Source organism: Bubalus kerabau, chromosome 10, assembly GCF_029407905.1.
Source record: "Bubalus kerabau isolate K-KA32 ecotype Philippines breed swamp buffalo chromosome 10, PCC_UOA_SB_1v2, whole genome shotgun sequence".
NCBI classification, from domain to species: domain Eukaryota; kingdom Metazoa; phylum Chordata; class Mammalia; order Artiodactyla; family Bovidae; genus Bubalus; species Bubalus kerabau.
Genome location: NC_073633.1, coordinates 40334796 through 40357237, shown reverse-complemented (window position 1 = coordinate 40357237; position 22442 = coordinate 40334796). Strand labels below are relative to the sequence as shown.

At 39.1% G+C, this 22442-nt stretch overlaps 1 protein-coding gene across 2 annotated transcripts in view; it reads left to right on the top strand.

Moving 5' to 3' along the window:
* FSIP1 (fibrous sheath interacting protein 1) overlaps positions 1-22442 on the top strand; it is a 240833-nt gene that overhangs the window by 28048 nt on the left and 190343 nt on the right. For both annotated transcript variants that reach the window (XM_055537343.1, XM_055537342.1), the window contains exons 4-5: positions 2984-3138; positions 4428-4521. In XM_055537343.1, the coding sequence (XP_055393318.1) occupies positions 2984-3138; positions 4428-4521 (249 nt within the window). The remainder of the gene's footprint in view (positions 1-2983; positions 3139-4427; positions 4522-22442) is intronic.

Sequence of the window (22442 nt, the reverse complement as noted above, 5' to 3'; positions counted from 1 at the left end):
TGTGTCAGCCATCTCCACATGGCCACTAATGCACTATGGGTTGAAGAATGATGTTGCTGGAGCGGCCGGGTGCTAGTTCAGACCTGGCTGCTTTCTGCAGTTGTACGTTTCTGCTTGGGGTGCAGTAGCAGCGAGGCAGACACCAGCCATAGTTACCCTACTCAGTCATTGGTTGGTGCCACAGTGGGCCCCTCCCCCAAGCAAGTGACTGTTAGTGAGCAACTGTCAATCAGTAACCATTAGTAGCCGTGCTCAGCCATTGGTTGGTGCCACAGTGGGTCCCTCCTCCCCCTGTTGTATATTAAAAAGAATCCAGATTTGGACTGAAGGGGAGATAGATGTTTTTTTGAGATGCTAATCTGACATCTTCTCAGTCTGCTAGTTTTTTGACTCAAGTTGTCATTTCTTGTTCCAACAGCTTGTTTTCTGATTTATTGGCCTGTCATGCGGTGAGCAGAATGAGTTTGGGTTCAGTAACAAGCTCATAAACTTTGAGAACTGATTTAAATTGTGTTTGGCTTGAGATCAGCTCTCAGACCAGGTGACTCAGGATTACAGTTATCAGGAAACAAGGTATTAGAGTTGAGACTAGTTAGTGGCCCCATTTACGTTGTATTGTTTATATTACATTATATTTACATTACAATGTAAACATTGTAATGTTTATATTATATTACATTATATTGTTTCCGTGTAGCAAGAGTTAACTTCAAGAATGCCTGCTGGATAAACCACCTGTATACATGGAGCTTGAGAACGCTAGGGGTGCCAGTTGGAATTAGAACTAGAGGCTTTTGCGTTTGATGTACGTGAGCAATACAATTTGTAGAGTCTCCTTATTAGTAAGATCAGTATTCTTTTTGGGTAAGCTTCTTCCCTCTAAACATATCTCCTTTTCCTTAAAGAGAAAGTGATATACATTATAGGGAAACACTATTGGACTCTTTGTATTTTCAAAAGTTGCAAAACTTGGCTTTTCTTTGCATAATATGACATTTCTGATAATCTAAGCTGGGGTAGCTGAGACTTTAGGACTTGAACACCTATGCTTATTGCCAGGTTATCATCTTTCATCAGACTTTACAGAGGAATTATCTCCTGATGGTAAAGAGCTTTAGCTCTGGAGTCAACACAGATCTGGGCAGAGACTGACTCTGCCTTTTACTAGTTATAAGATGATAGATCTTGGACATATATTTAACTCAGTTACAAATTAGCCTCAGTTTACTAATTTGTAAAATAGGGGCAATAATTATTCCGTCTCATTGGTTTATGGTGAGGATTACACAAGATAATGAATGTAAATAAAGCATTTAACACTGATGTATAGATCAGTCTTATGGACTCTGCGGGAGAGGGAGAGGGTGGGGAGATTTGGGAGAAAGGCATTGAAACATGTATAATATCATGTATGAAACGAGTCACCAGTCCAGGTTCGATGCACGATACTGGATGCTTGGGGCTGGTGCCCTGGGAAGACCCAGGGGGAGGGTGTGGGGAGGGGGGAGGGAGGGGGGTTCAGGATGGGGGGCACGGGTGTACCAGTGGCGGATTCATTTCGATGTTTGGCGGAGCTAATACAGTATTGTAAAGTTTAAAAATAAAATAAAATTAAAAAAAGAAAACAAAACACTGTGCCTATCAGGTAAATGTATAAATGTTAGTAGTAGTGATAGTATTAGTCTCTCAGTCACTTCTGACTCTTTGTGACCCCATGGACTGTAGCCTGCCAGGCTCCTCTGTCCATGGGATTTTCCAGGCAAGAATACTAAGTGGATAGGCATTCCTTTCTCCAGGGTATCTTCCTGACCCAGGAATTGAACCGGGGTCTCCTGCTTTGCAGAAGGATTCTTTACGTCTGAGGCGTTAGCTGCTATTATTAATATGACCATTAATCATAATGATAATTATTATTAATCATAGTCATAAGTGAAAACTTAAATAACAGGAGTTCTAAATAGTTCCTAACTATCAATTATCCATAATTCAAGAACATTTTAGAGTGTTTTGGGCTTCCCTGGTGGCTCAGCTGGTAAAGAATCCGCCTGCAATGCGGGAGACCTGGGTTCGGAAGATCCCCTGGAGAAGGGATAGGCTACCAACTTCAGTATTCTGGCCTGTAGTATTCCATAGACTGTATAGTCTATGGGTTTGCAAAGAGTCAGACATGACTGAGCAACTTTCACTTTTACTTTAAGGTGTTTCAGGAAAATAGGATAACAGGAAGGGGTGTAGATGAAAGGTGTTTAGTTACATGGTATATTTTCTGAATTTGTTTCTGACATGGTGGAATTACTCTGTGTCTCTGACATGCTGTATTTTACTATGGCTATTTGTGTAAGTGACTTCTCTTTCAGTTAGCCTGAAGCAATTTCAGGATAGTGTCTTTGTCTTATTCTTTGTTAATTATGAATATAGAAAGTATAGCAGAATGAAGGAGAAAGAATTTGGGGTTAAAATCATAATAGACCCACTTCTGAATTCAGTGCTATAATTTATTAGCTATTTGAAAGGATTAAGTTATCTCAACTGTAAGAGAGAACTAAATGTCTGTTTCACAAGGTTGTTAGATAATTATATGAAAAAAAAAAAAAAAAAAAAAAGCGAAAGCAGGCTTCCCTGGTGGCTCAGATATCTGGTAGAGTCCACCTGCAAAGCAGAAGGCCCAGATTTGATCCCTGGGTTGGGAAGAACCCCTGGAGAATGGAATGGCTACTCATTCCAGTATTCCTATCTGGAAAATGTCATGCACAGAGGAGCCTGGAAGGCCACAGTCCATAGGATGGCAAAGTGTTGGACACGACTGAGTGACTAACACTTTCACTTTTTTCCAAACCAAGATACATGACACCAATGTTAGTTATTACACCAACCATAAACATTTGTTGAATGAAACAACAAATAGTAAAAGTAAAACAAGAAAAAAAAAAGCTTTATGATTTTAATAAACTTCATGCTCATTCCTACTTTCAACATAATACAGATGAATTTGAATTAAAAGAATTAGATTTTCAACTTCAGGATGCGATTCGGAAGATGAAGAGGCTTGACAAGATATTGGTGAAGAGACAATACAGAGAAAAAGAAATTAAGAAGCAAGGTCTAGAAATGAGAATAAAGCTGTGGGAGGAATTTAAGGTAAGAATTGTATAATCTTATGCTGACATGTGAGAAGCAACTTCCTCTAATAAGGAGGAATAGCATGGCCTCTGGTAGTGCTAGTGTGGTCTGCCTTAATTTATTTTGTGGAGGTAGGGCAGTAGTGTTTATATGTGTGTATGGGGTGAGGGAACAGTGAGAGAGACAGTTTTCTGGAACTGGAGAAGGTGATTTTGCAGGATTCCAGATTTCGGGCACTGCCCTGAACATCTTCGTTCCCTAGACAACAAAATAGGCTTCTCTCGCCAGTGGACAGACAGCACGATAGGCTTCTCTCTCCATTGTCTGGCCTGGGCACCTGGGTTCCTCCATATCTGGAATACAAAGGAATTTGGTGCCTATGTTCATCAGCTATGTATGTCAGCTTTTTCTTCAGCAAGCTTATAGTTTGGAGATCAGTACACAAAAACAAAAAAATCTAACCCCCTGGTTACCATTATTACTTGAGTAAACTTTTGTGACAAGCAAGCGAGGAGTTGACTATTTCACATGCTGGTCAAGATCTCTTTGGGAAGCTGTAAAATGCTTGTGGTCTGTGACCATGCTGTATATACTTCTGTCTTAGTGAATTTCTAATGCTTGATTAACTCTCCTTGGCCTTCTTGGACCTTTTATTCTCTGTAGTATTGAGGGGTGGAAGTTGACCAGATGTTGGCACTGACTTGTGTATAGCTATTGCACTTTTAAGATAAGGAACATTATAACAACAGATGGATTGTTTTTGATAAATTCTTCCTTGATTAGTTGACTGACTTCCTAGGAAATTTCCCAGGCAATGATGTGAATTAACAGTAAAGTAGTTAAGAATACATTTTTACAGGGTTCCCAGGAAGACCAATGGGATGGAAAAATAATATAAAATGCAGTGCTTTAAGCTAGAAAAATACATTTTAGCAGGAAAAGTTAGTCTATCACTTACCTCTGTTGAATTTCAAAGCAAATTTTTACTTGCTTGGAAATATGAATTATAACTGGAATTATAATAAAATAATACCAATTTTGAAATGTATGAAACTTGCTTATCCTTAAACAGAAACTTAAAGCAAGGTAATTATCATATAGAGATAGACATATTCCAACTCTTAATGGAATACTCATTGACAGAATTTTGAGGGAATAGGAAACATGAACAGATTTCCTAATTAAAGGAGTAAAAATGACCTGTATTTATGAACAGAATTGGAAACCATCTTAGAATTTAAAAAAATATATCAATGAATACAGTTGCCTTCTTTCCCCATGTTTAAGCTTTTATTCTCTTTTATTAGTCTGCAAAAAATGATGAAGTTTTGCAAAGTAATGAGGAGATGGAAAATACAAAAAAGTTTCTAGCTTTGACTGCTGCATCAGAAGAAACTGTTGGTGAGTAAAATTGATTCATCTTTATTTTTATCTCAGAGTCATAGAATATTTGGATTAAAGTAAAATTCTCAATTCAATTATCTTTTCTTTTTCTTTGTGAGTTTAATTTTTCTTTAGGAGAAACCTTCATGTTAGGTAGGACAATATGAAACTATGGTGAATTTGAGTATGTTTCAGAGTCTTCTAGGGTTTGTGTCTGCTCAGAGATGAGGAGACAGGGGAGTGAAAAATCAGGAAGTAGACAAAGCATGTCTTTGCCTGTAATTGCTGTGCCTCTTGGATGCCTCTAGACACCTAGTTTATGTTCACAGTCCCCTAGTTGTGTGACCACATCCCATGAGGTTTCTCACTCAGACCTCTGCAACCTTTTATAAAAATCTGTTACTGATTTGTCCTTTTCCTATTCTCTCACAGTCCTGCCTTATGAGACCAGCTAGTTAATTCTGTGCATGTGTTTCTACTCCTCTTGTATGTATGTAGCAGTTGATCCTTGAACACATGGTGTTTAGGAGCACTGGCCCCCGTGCAGTTGAAAATCCAATTATAAGTGTTTTGTTGGCCTGCTGTCTCTGTGGTTCTACATCCATGAGTCAGTTCAGTCACTCAGTCGTGTCCGACTCTTTGTGACCCCATGAAACGCAGCACGCCAGGCCTCCCTGTCCATCACCAACTCCCGGAGTTTACCCAAACTCATGTCCTTTGAGTTGGTGATGCCATCCAATTATCTCATCCTCTGTTGTCCCTTTCTCCTCCTGCCCTCAATCTTTCCCAGCCTCAGGGTCTTTTCAAATGAGTCAGTCAGCTCTTCGCATCAGATGACCAAAGTATTGGAGTTTCAGCTTCAACATCAGTCCTTCCAATGAACACCCAGGACTGATCTCCTTTAGAATGGGCTGGTTGGATCTCCTTGCAGTCCAAGGGACTCTCAAGAGTCTTCTCCAACACCACAGTTCAAAAGCATCAGTTCTTCAGCGCTCAGCTTTCTTCACAGTCCAATTCTCACATCCATACATGACCACTGGAAAAACCATAGCCTTGACTAGATGGACCTTTGTTGGCAAAATAATGTCTCTGCTTTTTAATATGCTGTCTACATTGGTCATAACTTTCCTTCCAAGGAGTAAGTGTCTTTTAATTTCATGGCTGCAGTCACCATCTGCAGTGATTTTGGAGCCCCAAAAAATAAAGTCAGTCACTGTTTCCACTGTTTCCCCATCTATTTCCCATGAAGTGATGAGACCAGATGCCATGATCTTAGTTTTCTGAATGTTGAGCTTTAAGCCAACTTTTTCACTCTCCTCTTTCACTTTCATCAAGAGGCTCTTTAGTTCTTCACTTTCTGTCATAAGAGTGGTGTCATCTGCATAACTGAGGTTATTGATATTTCTCCCTGCAATCTTGATTCCAGCTTGTGCTTCTTCCAGCCCAGCGTTTCTCATGCTGTACTCTGCATATAAGTTAAATAACCAGGGTGACAATATACAAACTTGATGTATTCCTTTTCCTATTTGGAACCAGTCTGTTGTTCCATGTCCAGTTCTAACTGTTGCTTCCTGACCTGCATACATGTTTCTCAAGAGTCAGGTCAGGTGGTCTGGTATTCCCATCTCTTTCAGAATTTTCCACAGTTTATTGTGATGCACACAGTCAAAGGCTTTGGCATAGTCAATAAAGCATAAATAGATGTTTTTCTGAAACTCTGTTGCTATTCTGATGATCCAGGGGATGTTGGCAATTTGATCTCTGGTTCCTCTGCCTTTTCTAAAACCAGCTTGAACATCAGGAAGTTCACGGTTCACATATTGCTGAAGCCTGGCTTGGAGAATTTTGAGCATTACTTTACTAGCGTGTGAGATGAGTGCAATTGCATGGTAGTTTGAGCATTCTTTGGCATTGCCTTTCTTTGGGATTGGAATGAAAACTGACCTTTTCCAGTCCTGTGGCCACTGCTGAGTTTTCCAAATTTGCTAACATATTGAGTGCAGCACTATCACAGCATGATCTTTTAGGATTCAAAATAGCTCAACCGGAATTCCATCACCTCTACTAGCTTTGTTTGTAGTGATGCTTTCTAAGGCCCACTTGACTTCACATTCCAGGATGTCTGGCTCTAGGTCAGTGATCACACCATCGTGATTATCTGGGTCGTGAAGATCTTTTTTGTACAGTTCTTCTTTGTATTCTTGCCACCTCTTCTTAATATCTTCTGCTTCTGTTAGGTCCATACCATTTCTGTCCTTTATCGAGCCCATCTTTGCATGAAATGTTCGCTTGGTATCTCTAATTTTCTTGAAGAGATTTCTAGTGTTTCCCATTCTATTGTTTTCCTCTATTTCTTTGCATTGATCACTGAGGAAGGCTTTCTTATCTCTCCTTGCTATTCTTTGGAACTTTCAGATGCTTATATCTTTCCTTTTCTCCTTTGCTTTTCACTTCTCTTCTTTTCACAGCTATGTGTAAGGCCTCTGCAGACAGCCATTTTGCCTTTTTTCATTTCTTTTTCTTGGGGATGGTCTTGATCCCTGTCTCCTGGACAATGTCACGAACCTCCATCCATAGTTCATCAGGCTCTCTGTCTATCAGATCTAGTCCCTTACATCTATTTCTCACTTCCACTGTATAATCATAAGGGATTTGATTAAGGTCATACCTGAATGGTCTAGTGGTTTCCCTACTTTCTTCAATTTAAGTCTGTGGATTCAACCAATCAAGGATTGTGTGGTACTGTAGTACACATTTATTGAGAACAATTTGTGTATAAGTGAACCTGTGCAATTTAAACTTACATTGTTCAGGGATCAACTGTATATTGTGATCTGCCTCCTCCTCTTCCTTCTTTTCTTTTTCTTCTTCTGCAGAAGTACTATGAATCATATAACTTATTTTAACCTTCTTAGTAATGAATGTTTTAGTGATTGGGAAGAGTTGGTGCTTTTTGGCAGAACACTTTTTAAATCCTTTAAGCTACATCATCTAAATTGGTCATATAGTATTGCTTGGGCATTGGACTGGCTCTGAGTAGGGCTTCCAGGAGTGGGATTGCAGGGTCATATGTTAGTTCTAATTTTAGTTTTTAAAGGAAGCTCCCTATTGTTCTGGATAGTGGCTGCCCCAATTTGCACCTCCACCAACAGTGTAGGAGAGTTCTTTTTTCTCCACACCTTCTCCTGCATTCATTATTTGTAGACTTTCTCATGATGGCCATTCTGAATGGCATGAGGTGATACCTCATTATGGTTTGGGACGGGGGAGCCTGGTGGGCTGCCATCTATGGGGTCGCACAGAGTCGGACACGACTGAAGCGACTTAGCAGCAGCAGCAGCAGTAATTAGTGATGTAATGGAACATCTTTTCATGTGCCTATTGGCCATCTGTATGTCTTCTTTGGAGACATGTCTGTTTAGGTCTTCTGTTCATTTTTTTATTGGGTTGTTTGGTTTTTTGCTGTTGGATTGTATGAGCTATTTGTACATTTTGGAAATTAAGCCCTTGTTGGTCACATTGTTGGCAAATATGTTCCCCTGGTCTGTAGGTTGTCTTTTCATTTTGTTGATGGTTTCCTTTGCTGTTCAGTAGGGAAAGATTGAAGACAAAAGGAGGAGGGGGCAGCAGAAGAGGAGATGGTTAAATAGCACCGCTGACTCAATGGACATGAATTTGAGCAAACTTCAGGAGATAGTGGAGAACAGCGGAGCCTGGTGTGCTGCAGTCAATGGGGTTGCAGAGTTGGACGTGACTTAGCGACTGAACAACAGTGATCAAAATCTGTATTCTAGAATGCAGGAGTTAAATGCTGATTTCTCCACTGAGGCATTTCTAAGAGGCCACACTTGCTGTGCTTGACTCTGGAGCAAGGACTCAGGCCACTCCGTAAGGGAATCCATGGTAGTAGCCTTTTAACGTCAGCTTTTTTGGTCACAGGGTTCACTACTGAGTGAGCTATTGGCCCTGGAGGGCAAGACTTTTATTTTCTTCACAAATTTGAGCTATCAAATATATTTAATTTTTAAAGCCCATGGAAGGTCTATATGGTTAAGTCAATCCTAAAGGAAATCAACCCTGAATACTCATTGGAAGGACTGCTGCTGAAGCTGAAGCTCCAATACTTTGGTCACCTGATGTGAAGACCTGACTCATTAGACAAGACCCTGAGGCTGGGAAGGATTGAAGGCAGGGGGAGAAGGGGATGACAGAGGCTGAGATGGTTGGATGGCATCATGGACTCAATGGACATGAGTTTGAGCAGGCTCCAGGAGATGGTGAGGTACAGGGAGGCCTGGTGTGCTGTAGCCCATGTGGTTTGCAGAGAGTCAGACATGACTGAGTGACTGAACAGCAACAACAACAACATGGAGTTCACAGTTGTATCTCTTTGGAGTTACATGACTACTGTAGACCTTTAGACATTTACATTAACACTGATATTCTAACATGGAATCTTCTTAGCCTTCATGAGCTGAAAGCTGAAGTTACTAGAGGCTTAGAAGCTACAGCCAGAGAAAGTCATTGCTTTAAATATTATTATTTCAAAGTTTCAATTTTTAGATTTTGAATTCTTAGTTGATTATTATATGTTGGCAGTGTTCGTTGTGTGCAGAGCAGATAAGATGTAAAAGTAGGGTCAGTATAAAAGGAAATGGGATCAAAGACACTTTTGGGTAAGCCAAGTGTCTGTTGTTCTTTATTCTTGATGTCGTCTGTCTTGATTAGTTCACACTTGACCAGTTCACCAGAACGAAGAGAAATTATTATTGTATTCCTTGTTCTTCAGATTTAATTAGATTTTTTTGATGACTAGTCTTTTATAGGAGGCAAATTTCTTTTTTTTTACTTTACAATATTGTATTGGTTTTGCCATACATTGACATGAATCCGCCACGGGCGTACACATGTTCCCCATCCTGAAACCCACCTCCCACCTCCCTCCCCATCCCTCTGGGTCATCCCAGTGCACCAGCCCCGAGTATCCTGTATCATGCATTGAACCTGGACAGGCGATTTGTTTCACATATGATAATATACATGTTTCAATGCCATTCTCCCAAATCATCCCACCCTTGCCCTCTCCCACAGAGTCCAAAAGACTGTTCTATACATCTGTGTCTCTTTTGCTGTCTCGCATACAGGATTGTCGTTACCATCATTCTAAATTCCATATATATGCGTTAGTATACTGTATTGGTATTTTTCTTTCTGGCTTACTTCACTCTGTATAATAGGCTCCAGTTTCATCCACCTCATTAGAACTGATTCAAATGTATTCTTTTTAATGGCTGAGTAATACTCCATTGTGTATATGTACCACAGTTTTCTTATCCATTCATCTGCTGATGGACATCTAGGTTGCTTCCATGTCCTGGCTATTATAAACAGTGCTGCGATGAACACTGGGGTACATATATCTCTTTCAATTCTGGTTTCCTTGGTGTGTATGCCCAGTAGTGGGATTGCTGAGTCATAGGGCAGTTCTATTTCCAGTTTTTTAAGGAATCTCCATACTGTTCTGCATAGTGGCTGTACTAGTTTGCATTCCCACCAACAGTGTAAGAGGGTTCCCTTTTCTCCACACCCTCTCCAGCATTTATAGCTTGTAGACTTTTGGATCGCAGCCATTCTGACTGGCGTGAAATGGTACCTCATGTGGCTTTGATTTGCATTTTTCTGATAATGAGTGATGTTGAGCATCTTTTCATGTGTTTGTTAGCCATCTGTATGTCTTCTTTGGAGAAATGTCTGTTTAGTTCCTTGGCCCACTTTTTGATTGGGTCATTTATTTTTCTGGAATTGAGCTGCAGGAGTTGCTGGTGTATTTTTGAGATTAATTCTTTGTCAGTTGCTTCATTTGCTATTATCTTCTCCCATTCTGAAGGCTGCCTTTTCACCTTGCTTATAGTTTCCTTTATTGTGCAGAAGCTTTTAATTTTAATTAGGCCCCATTTGTTTATTTTTGCTTTTATTTCCAATATTCTGGGAGGTGGGTCATAGAGGATCCTGCTGTGATGTATGTCAGAGAGTGTTTTGCCTATGTTCTCTTCTAGGAGTTTAATAGTTACTGGTCTTATGTTTAGATCTTTAATCCATTTTGAGTTTATTTTTGTGTATGGTGTTAGAGAGTGTTCTAGTTTCATTCTTTTACAAATGGTTGACCAGTTTTCCCAGCACCACTTGTTAAAGAGATTGTCTTTTCTCCATTGTATATTCTTGCCTCCTTTGTCAAAGATAAGGTGTCCATAGGTGTGTGGATTTATTTCTGGGCTTTCTATTTTGTTCCATTGATATATATTCCTGTCTTTGTAGCTTCTTGTTGGCTCTTTTCATCATAGACGTGTATTCAGTAGTCATACATATCTGATTTTTAAAAATCTTAAAACCCAAAAGAGATGGCATTTAGTATGTGCTAAGTGTCCAACTCTTTGTGACCCCATGGACTATATCCCACCAGGCTCCTCTGTCCATGGAATTCTCCAGGCAAGAATACTGGAGTGGGTAGCCATTCCCTTCTCCAGGGATCTTCCTGACCCGGGGATTGAACCCATGTCTCTTACATCTCCCGCATTAGCAGTCGAATTCTTTACCACTAGCACCACCTGGGAAACCAGCATTTACTATAGATTATGTTATTAGCCTAATTATACATTTTGAAATATTTTACATAACATAAATTATTAGCTTATTCCAAAAGAGGTAACTTTTGGAATCTTCAGTTTATGAAATGTATTATTAGCACATGTGAAAGAAATGAACAGAAAAGCAAGAGTCCTATTTGACCACATGACACTAATTTTGACAGTCTCATATTTCTACTATTACAACATAGCCTCATATCATGAAATGGTGTGACACTGCCTATATCTGTTCCGTCCTGAGGGTAGTTTCTTTACCAGATAATTCTCTGAACTTCAACTATCTCCTCTTAATTAAAAATGTAAAAAATTTAAAACTTAAGCAATTATTTTGATCAAACCTATGTATAGCCATAAAACTTAAAGTAAAGTGTTCCTGTAAAGCTTATTATGAAAACAGGAAACCGTTTGCTCTGTTTTCCTCCACGGTCATTTTTTTCTTTGTTACCAGGAAAGCGCAAACCCTTGTAAACTGTCCAGTAGGTGGCGGCATCTAGTTAGAATAGTGCTTTAAGAGTACCTCTTGAATTTAGAGCCAGGCTTCTTTAGACTTGAACTTTAAACACACATTTACAATTATCCAAACCTACTATTTACCATTCTTTTAATTTTCCCCTTTAACTAAAGGAAAAATCTTAGAATTAATATTCTTTATTTTCCCTGGTCATTTCCTTAACTTCTTACTTAAGAGTAACTCAAAGGACTTCGGGCTAGTGGCAGAATGGCAATTTCCAACCTGTTTTCCAGCCCCCTAAACATAAAATGCATTGTAGTCCCTTTCTAACATCACAAATAACCAACAGTAAAAAGAAAAGTTACTTGTGTATTTTTTATAGGTACTAAACACCCAGGTACTAAACACAAATGAGGACTTGGCTCTAACAGAAAGATAAAAACCACATTAAATTAATTTTTTAAAACTGTATTTTAGCTTTATAAATGAGATAATAACCCATACTGAGGTTTTGAAAGGGACAGTATTGTACTTTCTAGACGTCTCAGAAATATTTTAAAAGTCTGTCTCACCACGTTTTTGAAGGATCACTTTAAAGTTTTTCTAGAGAAATATGAAATTACTGAATTAGGAGTTTTCCCTTAGTTTATAGCATTTATCTGATGGATAGAGATAAAATTCACTACTCTCTGAGACAGATATATCTAGTGATAGGATTGTTTGTTACCGGTGTTTTGGACAAAGGTTATTCTTTTTTTGCCTCTGTCACATTTGTGACTTGTGTTTCCAGAGCTCCAAATGTACAAGTTTGTGTAAGCACAAAACTGACACTTTAATCAATTAGGTTTCACAAAATTTGCAAATACCTCTTTTAAAGTGCTTTTCTGTGAAATTCAGGAAATTGTTGCTTTTACTCGGATGTTAAGATGAAATATTCCAAGAAAATTTGGTATTCTCTTTCTGCTCTGATTTGCAGAGGACTGAAATAAGTCAGCTCTTCACATCAAGTGGCCAAAATATTGGAGTTTCAGCTTCAACATCGGTCCTACCAATGAACATCCGGGACTGATCTCCTTTAGGATGGACTGGTTGGATCTCTTTGCAGTCCAAGGGACTCTCAAGAGTCTTCTCCAACACCACAGTTCAAAAGCATCAATTCTTTGGCATTCAGCTTTCTTTATAGTCCAACTCTCACATCCATACATGACCACTGAAAAACCATAGCCTTGACTAGATGGACCTTTGTTGGCAAAGTAATGTCTCTGCTTTTTAATATGCTGTCTAGGTTGGTCATCGGAGAAGGCGATGGCACCCCACTCCAGTACTCTTGCCTGGAAAATCCCATGGATGGAGGAGCCTGGTGGGCTGCCGTCTCTGGGGTCGCACAGAGTCGGACACGACTGAAGCGACTTAGCAGTAGCAGCAGCAGCAGGAGGAGAAAATCATATAACTGTGCTGACTGGTATAGCTAAGGAGTCTTTTGTTTTTTAATCTCTGCTGGATTCTCAGTATAGCTTAGTAGTTTCTCTTATATTCTCCAATATGGCTCTTCTGAATTATTTCTGTGTGCTTAACCTCCAGTCCTCTTCTGCAAGTCCTTAGCCCAGGCAGTTTTCGTGTTCAGAGAAAATGGATCAACTGGGTGGGTCCACTCTTACTTTCTGCCTTTAAACTGCACTCTGACTGTGCTTCTCCACCCTCTTCCCTCTTCCCTTAAATGAGGATGTGTGCTTTTTTTCTCCAAGGCTGAAGTCAATAATATCCTGTGCCTTTCACTCTGCCCCTGGCTCCTGACCCATCAATTTTTCTGTCTCTTACCACCTTCAGTCTCTTTCATCTCCTCTGGGTCCTTCCCTTCAGTTAACCACATGTAAATCTTTTGACTGTAAAACAGAATCAAAGAGCCCTCAAATCTACTAAGTGAAAGTCGCTCAGTCGTGTCTGACTCTTTGCGACCCCATGGACTATATAGTCCATGGAATTCTCCAGGCCAGAATACTGGAGTGGGTAGCCTTTCCCTTCTCCAGGGAATCTTCCCAACTCAGGGATTGAACCCAGGTCTCCTGCATTGCAAGCGGATTCTTTTACCAGCTGAGCCATGAGGGAAACCCCAAATCAACTAAACATGCGTGTAAAACCTCCTCCATCAGTTCTTCATGATACTCCCAAACAGGTACCACTCTGTTTCCCTCCTCTCTTAGGGTCAGATTTCTTGAGCGAATAGTCTGCACCTACTGGTGCTACCTGGTCAACTTCCATTTACTTCCCAACTGTATTTTCTTTTATCACACTACAGGAACTACTTTATCAGTGGTCCTCCTAACTTCTAAATCTAGTGACTTACTCCTGATTTTTATCCTATTTGATATCTCTGTAGCATCTGACACAGTTGACCACTCATCAGATAGTAACATTTTTACTGGATTCATCATTCCCTGCTGGCTCTCCTCTCCCTCTCCTTACGTCCCATTCTTTCTTTTGTATATTTTCTCTATCTTGGCTGATGGTTTCATCATCCCCCAGTGTCTGTGATTGCTAATTGTATGTGTCAACTTGACTGGATCACAAGATGCCCAGATGTCTGTTTAAACATTATTTCTGGGTGTGTCTGTGAGGGTGTTTCTGGACGAGACTAGCATTTGAATTAGTAGACTGAGCGGAGTGTATTACTCTCCAGATTGTGGGTGGTCATCATCCAGTTAGTTGAAAGCTTGAGTGGAACTAAAATGTAGAGGAAAGGAAGATTTACCTTCTCTGCCTTACTACTTGATTTTCTCAGGCCCTCAGTGATAATTATTTTATTTATCCTAATTACCTTTAGTTGTTTGCTTTGAGTTTTGTTAGTTTATAATCACCTGGAAATAATACATATTTTTTTTTGTCCTTTCAATAATTATTCCTATTCTGAGAACTTTGTAAAGACTTAAGTGTTGAGATTTATGCAATGTATTTCAATATCTATTTAAATTATTGTAAACTTTTTTCTTCTTGACAAACCAATGTTTCAAAATTAATAGATTTAATTACTAAATTACTCTGTTACCAAATCAATGAATATCTTGGTTATGGAGGATTATTCTTTTAATTTAGTACCAGATATGAATGGTTGAATTTATTCAGAATTTTCACAACTATATTGATGAGTGAGAGTAGCTCTGTGTGTGTGTATGTGTATATGTGTGTGTGTGCCCATGTGTGTGTATGTCATGGGGTAGCAGGTAATGGGAGGGTTAGTAGTGGTTGTGTCTATGCTTTTTCAGGCTATGTTAACTTCATAAAATGAATGGAACTAGCTGTATATTTATTTCCATGCTTTGAAACAGTTTATATAACATGGGGATTTTCTGTTCCCTAAAAATTTGAAAGATTTCACTGGAAAAAACCATCTGGTTCAAATAATTTCTTGGAGGTGATTCTCCAACTCTTTTCAGTGTCTTTATATTTACTATTGTATTTCAGTTTACTAGTCTTCTGGAGTCAATTTTGGCAATATGTCCATGTCACTGAGATTTTAAAGTTTCCATTAGTGTTTAAAAATGATAATTCTCCTTCTTATTGTTTACATGCCCCATTTCTTCTAATTTTGTGCAGTGTTTGTTTCTCTTTTTAATCTAGAGTTTTCATAAGGTTAATTTTTAATTTTAGCAGTTTTGGATTTATAGGAAAAATATAGAATATATTTTATTTTATTTATTTATTTTATTTAATTTTATTTTATTTTTAAACTTTACATAATTGTATTAGTTTTGCCATAGAATATATTTTAGAAATATAGAAAGTATAGAGATTTTCCATATACCCATAACCAGTTTCCCTTTTATTAAGATTAGTATGGTACATTTGTTAAAATTAATGAACTGATATTGATACATTCAGTTCAGTTCAGTTCAGTTGCTTAGTTGTGTCCGACTCTTTGCAACCCCATGAATCACAGCATGCCAGGACTCCCTGTCCATCACCATCTCCCGGAGTTCACTCAAACTCACGTCCATCGAGTCGGTGATGCCATCCAGCCATCTCATCCTCTGTCGTCCCCTTCTCCTCCTGCCCCCAATCCCTCCCAGAATCAGAGTCTTTTCCAATGAGTCAACTCTTCGCATGAGGTGGCCAAAATACTGGAGTTTCAGCTTTAGCATCAGTCCTTCCAAAGAACACCCAGGACTGATGTCCTTTAGAATGGACTGGTTGGATCTTCTTGCAGTCCAAGGGACTCTCAAGAGTCTTCTCCAACACCACAGTTCAAAAGCATCAATTCTTCGGCGCTCAGCTTTCTTCACAGTCCAACTTTCACATCCATACATGACCACTGGAAAAATCATAGCCTTGACTAGACGGACCTTTGTTGGCAAAGTTAATATCTCTGCTTTTGAATATGCTATCTAGGTTGGTCATAACTTTCCTTCCAAGGAGTAAGCCTTGGAAGGAAATTAAAAGTAAGTCTTTTAATTTCATGGCTGCAGTCATCATCTGTAGTGATTTTGGAGCCCCCAAAATAAAGTCTGACACTGTTTCCACTGTTTCCCCATCTATTTCCCATGAAGTGATGCGACCAGATGCCATGATCTTCGTTTTCTGAATGTTGAGTTTTAAGCCAACTTTTTCACTCTCCTCTTTCACTTTCATCAAGAGGCTTTTGAGTTCCTCTTCACTTTTTGCCATAAGGGTGGTGTCATCTGCATATCTGATGTTATTGATATTTCTCCTGGCAATCTTGATTCCAGCTTGTGCTTCCTCCAGCCCAGTGTTTCTCATGATGTACTCTGCATATAAGTTAAATAAACAGGGTGACAATATACAGCCTTGACATACTCCTTTTCCTATTTGGAACCAGTCTGTTGTTCCATGTCCAGTTCTAACTGTTGCTTCCTGATCTGCATATAGGTTTCTCAAGAGGCAGGTCAGGTGGTCTGGTATTCCCATCTCTTTCAGAATTTTCCACAGTTTATTGTGATGCACACAGTCAAAGGCTTTGGCATAGTCAATAAAGCAGAAATAGATATTTTTCTGGAACTCTCTTGCTTTTTCGATGATCCAGTGGATGTTGGCAATTTGATCTCTGGTTATTATTAACTAAAGTCCATACTTTATTCAGATGTTTAGTTTTTACCTAATGTCCTTTTCCTATTCCAAGATCCCGTTCAGGATACCACATTGCATTTAGTCCTCATGTCTCCTTAAGCTACTCTGGGCTATGCACTTTCTCAAACTTTCTTGTTTTTGTTGACCTTGGCGGTTTTGAGGAATACTGGTCAGGTATTTTGTAGAATTTCTGGCAGTTGTGACTTATGTCATAGTTTTCACATGATTATATTTGTGTTGTATGTTCTTGGGAGGAAGACCACAGAGTTAAAGTGCCATTTTCATCACATCACATTGTATTACCAGTGTAACATCACTGTTGATATTAACTTTGGTCACCTGGTTAAGGAAGTATTGATATTTGTCAGATTTCTCTACTGTAAAATTTCCCAATATTTCCCTTTTTCCTTACTATCTTCTTTGGAAGAAAGTTACTATGCACACCTCATACTTAAGGAGTGTGGATGTTATGTGTCACTTCTTTGATGGCAGAGAATTCACATAAATTATTGTGAATTATTCAGTGTGGGAATACATATTCATTCTCCCATTCATCTAGTCTCCCTATTTATTTATATCACTATGCTGCTGCTTAGTCGCTTCAGTCGTGTCCAACTCTGTGCGACCCCATAGACGGCAGCCTACCAGGCTCCCCCGTCCCTGGGATTCTCCAGGCAATAACACTGGAGTGGGCTGCCATTTCCTTCTCCAATGCATGAAAGTGAAAAGTGAAAGTGAAGTCGCTCAGTCAGGTCCGACTCTTAGCAACCCCATGGACTGCAGCCTACCAGGCTCCTCCATCCATGGGATTTGCCAGGCAAGAGTACTGGAGTGGGGTGCCATTGCCTTCTCCTTATATCACTATAGACGTGGATATTTGTTTTATACTTTGGGTTATAATCCAATACTGCTTTGTTTTATTGCTCCAGTGTTTCCCACGTTTGGCCATTGGGCGCTTGTTCAGTTGGCTTTTGTGCCCCTTTGTCGTATTCCCTCCATGTGAGTTTTGTTGTTGTTGTGTGCACTCCCTTACTCTCTGCCACTGTAAGATGCTTCAGATTTGTCTTCTATATTTCCTATGTAAGTCCTAGAAAATCAGCTGTTTCTCCAAGAAGCCCTGGTTCCTCCCATTGGAGAATGATATTAGAAACCAGATCTAGATGCTTGATCAACTTGTTGCTATTGGGGAGTTGTTGCTTCTGAGAAAGAAAGTATTTGTGTGTATGCTAACCTGTTATACACATATCTGTAAATATTTCTATGTATAACCATCCCTCTCTATATTAAGCTAAATATAGGTTCATACTGATGTCTCTGACTTTATTACCACATGGATCATTCTTGACTTTTCTTCTTGCTCGTGTATAACCTACATTCCAACAGTGAAAAACCTGGTTCTCACCATCAGCCATCTGTTTAGTTAATTGTTCAATTCTACTGTATGTGTGTAGTGATATCAGAATTTTTGAGGACATAACCTAATCAACTGGAGTAAAAAGCTCAGATGCAATTTCTATTGCCTCTAGTCTTGCAGACTCTATTCATTTCCAGTTTACTTAAAAAGTGAGCATTCTTCCCTCCATCCTCTTCAGTGAAATTAATTTGTACATCAGTAACACAGATTTTTTTTTTTAACCAAATTCTGTATTTTGTCCTGGGATTTTATTACATCCTAAATAATCTTTTGATAGTTTGTGTACATTAAGGTTCACTCTTTGTGCTGTGAAGCTACAGGTTTCCAAGAATGTGCAGTGTCATGTAATCACTGTTATGGTATCATACAGAATAGGTTTACCACCCTTAAAGATCCCCTGGGTGAATCCCCATTCAACCTGCCCATCTTCCTCCTAACCCCTAGCTACCACTGATCTTTTTACTGTCTATCTAGTTTTACCTTTTCCAAATGTTGTAAAGTTGGAATCACTCTGTAAGTAGCCTTTTCAGATTGGGTTCTTTAATTTAGCAGTATACAGTTAAGATTCATCCATATCTTTTTGTGATTTGATAGCTGATTTCTTTTTGTCACTAAGTAGCATTTCATTCTATGGACAATATCACTGTTTGTTTTTCTCTTCATCTATTGAATGATATCTTGATTGTGTCCAGTTTTTGATGATTATAAATAAAGCTTCTTAAACATTCGTGTACAGGTTTTTGTGTGGACATAAAATTTCCATTTTGTGGGTTAAATATCTAGGAGCAGGACTGTTAAATCATATGATAAATGTCTAGCTTTGAAAGAAACTGCCTGTCTTCCATATTGACTGTACCATTTGCATTCCCACCAGCAAAAATGAAAGTTCCTGTTGTTTTGCATCCTTGCCAGCAATTGGTATTGTCAGGTTTTTGGATTTTATCCATTCTTATAGGTGTTTATTGGTATCTCATTGTTTTAATTTGCATTTATAATTCTGTAATGGCAAACTATGTTCAGCATCTTTTCAGATGTTTATTTGCCATATCTAATTTTCTTTACTGAGTTGTCTGTTTGTTTTCTTATGGTTGAGTTTTCAGAGCTCTTTGTCTATTTTGGATGCAGGTCCTTTATGTGATATGTGTTTTGCAAGTATTTTATGTCAGCCTATGGCTTGTCTTTTCTGCAGGGCAGAAGTTTTTAATATTAATAAAGTTTAAATTATCAATCTTTACTTTCATGGATCATACTTGTGGTGGTGTTTATAAAAACTCATCACTAAACTGAAATTCACATAGATTTTTATCCTATTTTTATAGTTTTGCATTTTACATTTGGGTTATAATCCAGTTTGATTTCATTTTTGTGAAAAATGTAAGGTCTATGTCTGGCTTTTTTTTTTTTTTGCATGTGAACATTCAGTTGTTCCAGCACCATTTGTTAAAGAGATTATCCTCTTGCTATTCGGAAGTCTTGCTCTTTTATTTAAGATAAGTCGAAAGGATGACCCTATATGCGAGACAGCAGAAGAGACACAGATGTATAGAACAGTCTTTTGGACTCTGTGGGAGAAGGCAAGGGTGGGATGATCTGAGAGAATAGGATTGAAACATGTATATTATCATATGTGAAACAGATCGCCAGTCCAGGTTTGATGCATGAGACAGGATGCTCAGGGCTGGTGCACTTGGATAACCCAGAGGGATGGAATGGGGAGGGAGGTGGGAGGGGGTTCAGGATGGGGAACACATGTACACCCATGGCTGATTCATGTCAATGTATGGCAAAAACCACTACAATATCGTAAAGTAATTAGCCTCCAATTAAAAAAAAAAAAAAAAAAAAAGTGGGCATTACTTTGCCAACAAAGGTCTGTCTAGTCAAAGCTATGGTTTTTCCAGTAGTCATGTATGGCTGTGAGAGTTGGACTGTAAAGAAAGCTCAGCGCTGAAGAACTGATGTTTTCAAACTGTGGTGATGGAGAAGACTCTTGAGAGTCTCTTGGACTGCAAAGAGATCCAACTAGTCAATAAAGGAAATCAACTCGGAATATTCATTGGAAGGACTGATGCTGAGGCTGAAGCTCCAATACTTTGGTCACCTGATGTGAAAAGCCTACTCATTAGAAAAGACCCTGATACTGGGAAAGATTGAAGGCAGGAGGAGAGTGGTACAACAGAGGACGAGATGGTTGGATGGCATCACTGACCAATGGACATGAGTTTGAGTAAGCTCCGGGAGTTGGTGATGGACAGGAAAGCCTAGCGTGCTGCAGTCCATGGGGTTGCAAAGAGTCAGGCAAGACTGAGCAACTGAACAACAACAAATCACAGTTATAGGCTCAGAATAATGCTAGGCTCAGAATAGTTCTCAAGGAGGAGTATTAAGCCACAAAAATCGAGCTCCATTTATCTGTATGACTCTGGGTAAATTACTTTGCCTCTCTGAGCCTGATTTACCTCATCTGTAAATGGAGGTAATGCTACTCTGTATTATGGTAATGCTATGAATGTTCAGCAAAATAATGGATGTAAAGGAGACATTCACTAAATAAATAAATAAATAAAGATAAGTTGAGTATGTTTTTCTGGGTCTGTTTCTGAACCCTCTGTTCTGTTGCAGTGGTCTTTGTGGCTGCTCTTTTACCAGTACCATGCTACTTTGATAGCAGTGAGTGTTTTCTCTTTTTAAAATTATACTTGAGGATTTGTCTTTTTATACTTTTGTAAATCAATTTTGAATTTCTTTGTTAACTCTAGCAATTATCTTGGTTATTTCTTTTCTTGAACTTGTTGTTTTCTCTTCAGTTAAATTAGTTTCTTCATTTAAATTAGTTAAGTTCTTTTTATTTTCTCTTAAAATCTGTGTCTACTAGGGCTGCCATTAAAGAAATACCACAGACTGAGTGGCTTAAAGAGCAGAAGTTAATTTTCTTACAGTTTTGGAGACTATACGTTTAAGGTCAAGGTACTGGAAAACTCATTTTTGGTGAGCTCGCTTCCTGGCTTATGGACCTTCTCACTGTGTCCTCACGTGGCCTGTTCTTGGGGCCCAGGGGGAGAAGAGGTGAGGGTAAAGACACCTCTGGTACCTGTTCCTCTTCTTGTAAGGACACCAGTTCTACTGGGTTAGAACCCTACCTAATAATCTCATTTAACTTTAATTATCTCCTTAAAGTACAGCCACACTAGGGGTTAAAGCTTCAACATATGAATTTGGGGGCATAGAGTTCAGTCCATAACAATGTGATAAAGGCATCATTGCTATGAATTTGTTTCTAAATATAGACTTAGCTCTATACTGCATTCTTTCTTATGTGTCATTATCATTATTCTCTACATGTTGTTACTGTACTCTTATTTCCTCATTGACCTTATAGTTAATTAGAAAATGGTGCTTTTCCTTTGTTCTCCAGAATCTTTTATAAGCCCTCTGCTTTAAAAGCCAATATAGAAATCTGTAATACTGTGGGCATTGTTTTGATATTTTGAGTTTATTGAACTTTTCTCTGTAGTCTAACAGGGTGGTTCTTAATTGCATGGGACATTTGGATGTGTGCATTTAAAAAAAAATTTGTTTTTATTTATTTAATTTTATTTATTTGACTGTGCCAAGTCTTAGTTGCAGCATGTGGGATCCAGCTCCCCATCTGGGGATTGAACCCAGGCCTCCTGCACTGGGGGCACGCAGCCCCAGCCACTGGACCACAGGGAAGTCCCTGGCTGTGTGCATTTTTGGCTGGTGTCATGATGTGCGCTGGGAAGGGGTCTGTTTCTAATTCTTAGGGGAAAGCAAGCACTCCTGGTTCTCGTCCACGCTCCAGGCCAGCCATGCAATTGTATGTCATATGTTTCTGTGCGTGTGTGTGTGTATTAGGAGTAGGGGAGAGAATGAAAAAGAGATAGGGAGAAAGAAAGGGTGACTATATCATGCCCTGCCTCCCTTACAACGTGCCACACTGCCATTGGTGCTTTGGAGCATCAGGAGTAGGTGAGGAGCGCTGTGAGTGGAGTCTCCTAGAATTCCAGGTGTTCAGTGAGGCAGAGCCCCCTGTGCTCTGGCTTCCCCATTTTCTTTGATGATCTCAACCTAACTCCAGGATTTCACCTCCAAAAGGGTGAGTTCCAGGCAGCAGTCTCACTTGTGAGTGACTTGTGTCTACTCTAAACTCATCCCAGTGATGTTCTTCTAGGTCTTTCCCATTGTCTGGGATGGGCTTTCTTCCCTAGGTGACAGGAAGCAACTTAAATCAACCCTCCAATCTTCCTCTTTCAAGACTTGTATTAAAATTTGTAAAACACTGTAGAATATAGAATTTAATGAATCTTTCATTCAATAAAAAAATTAATAA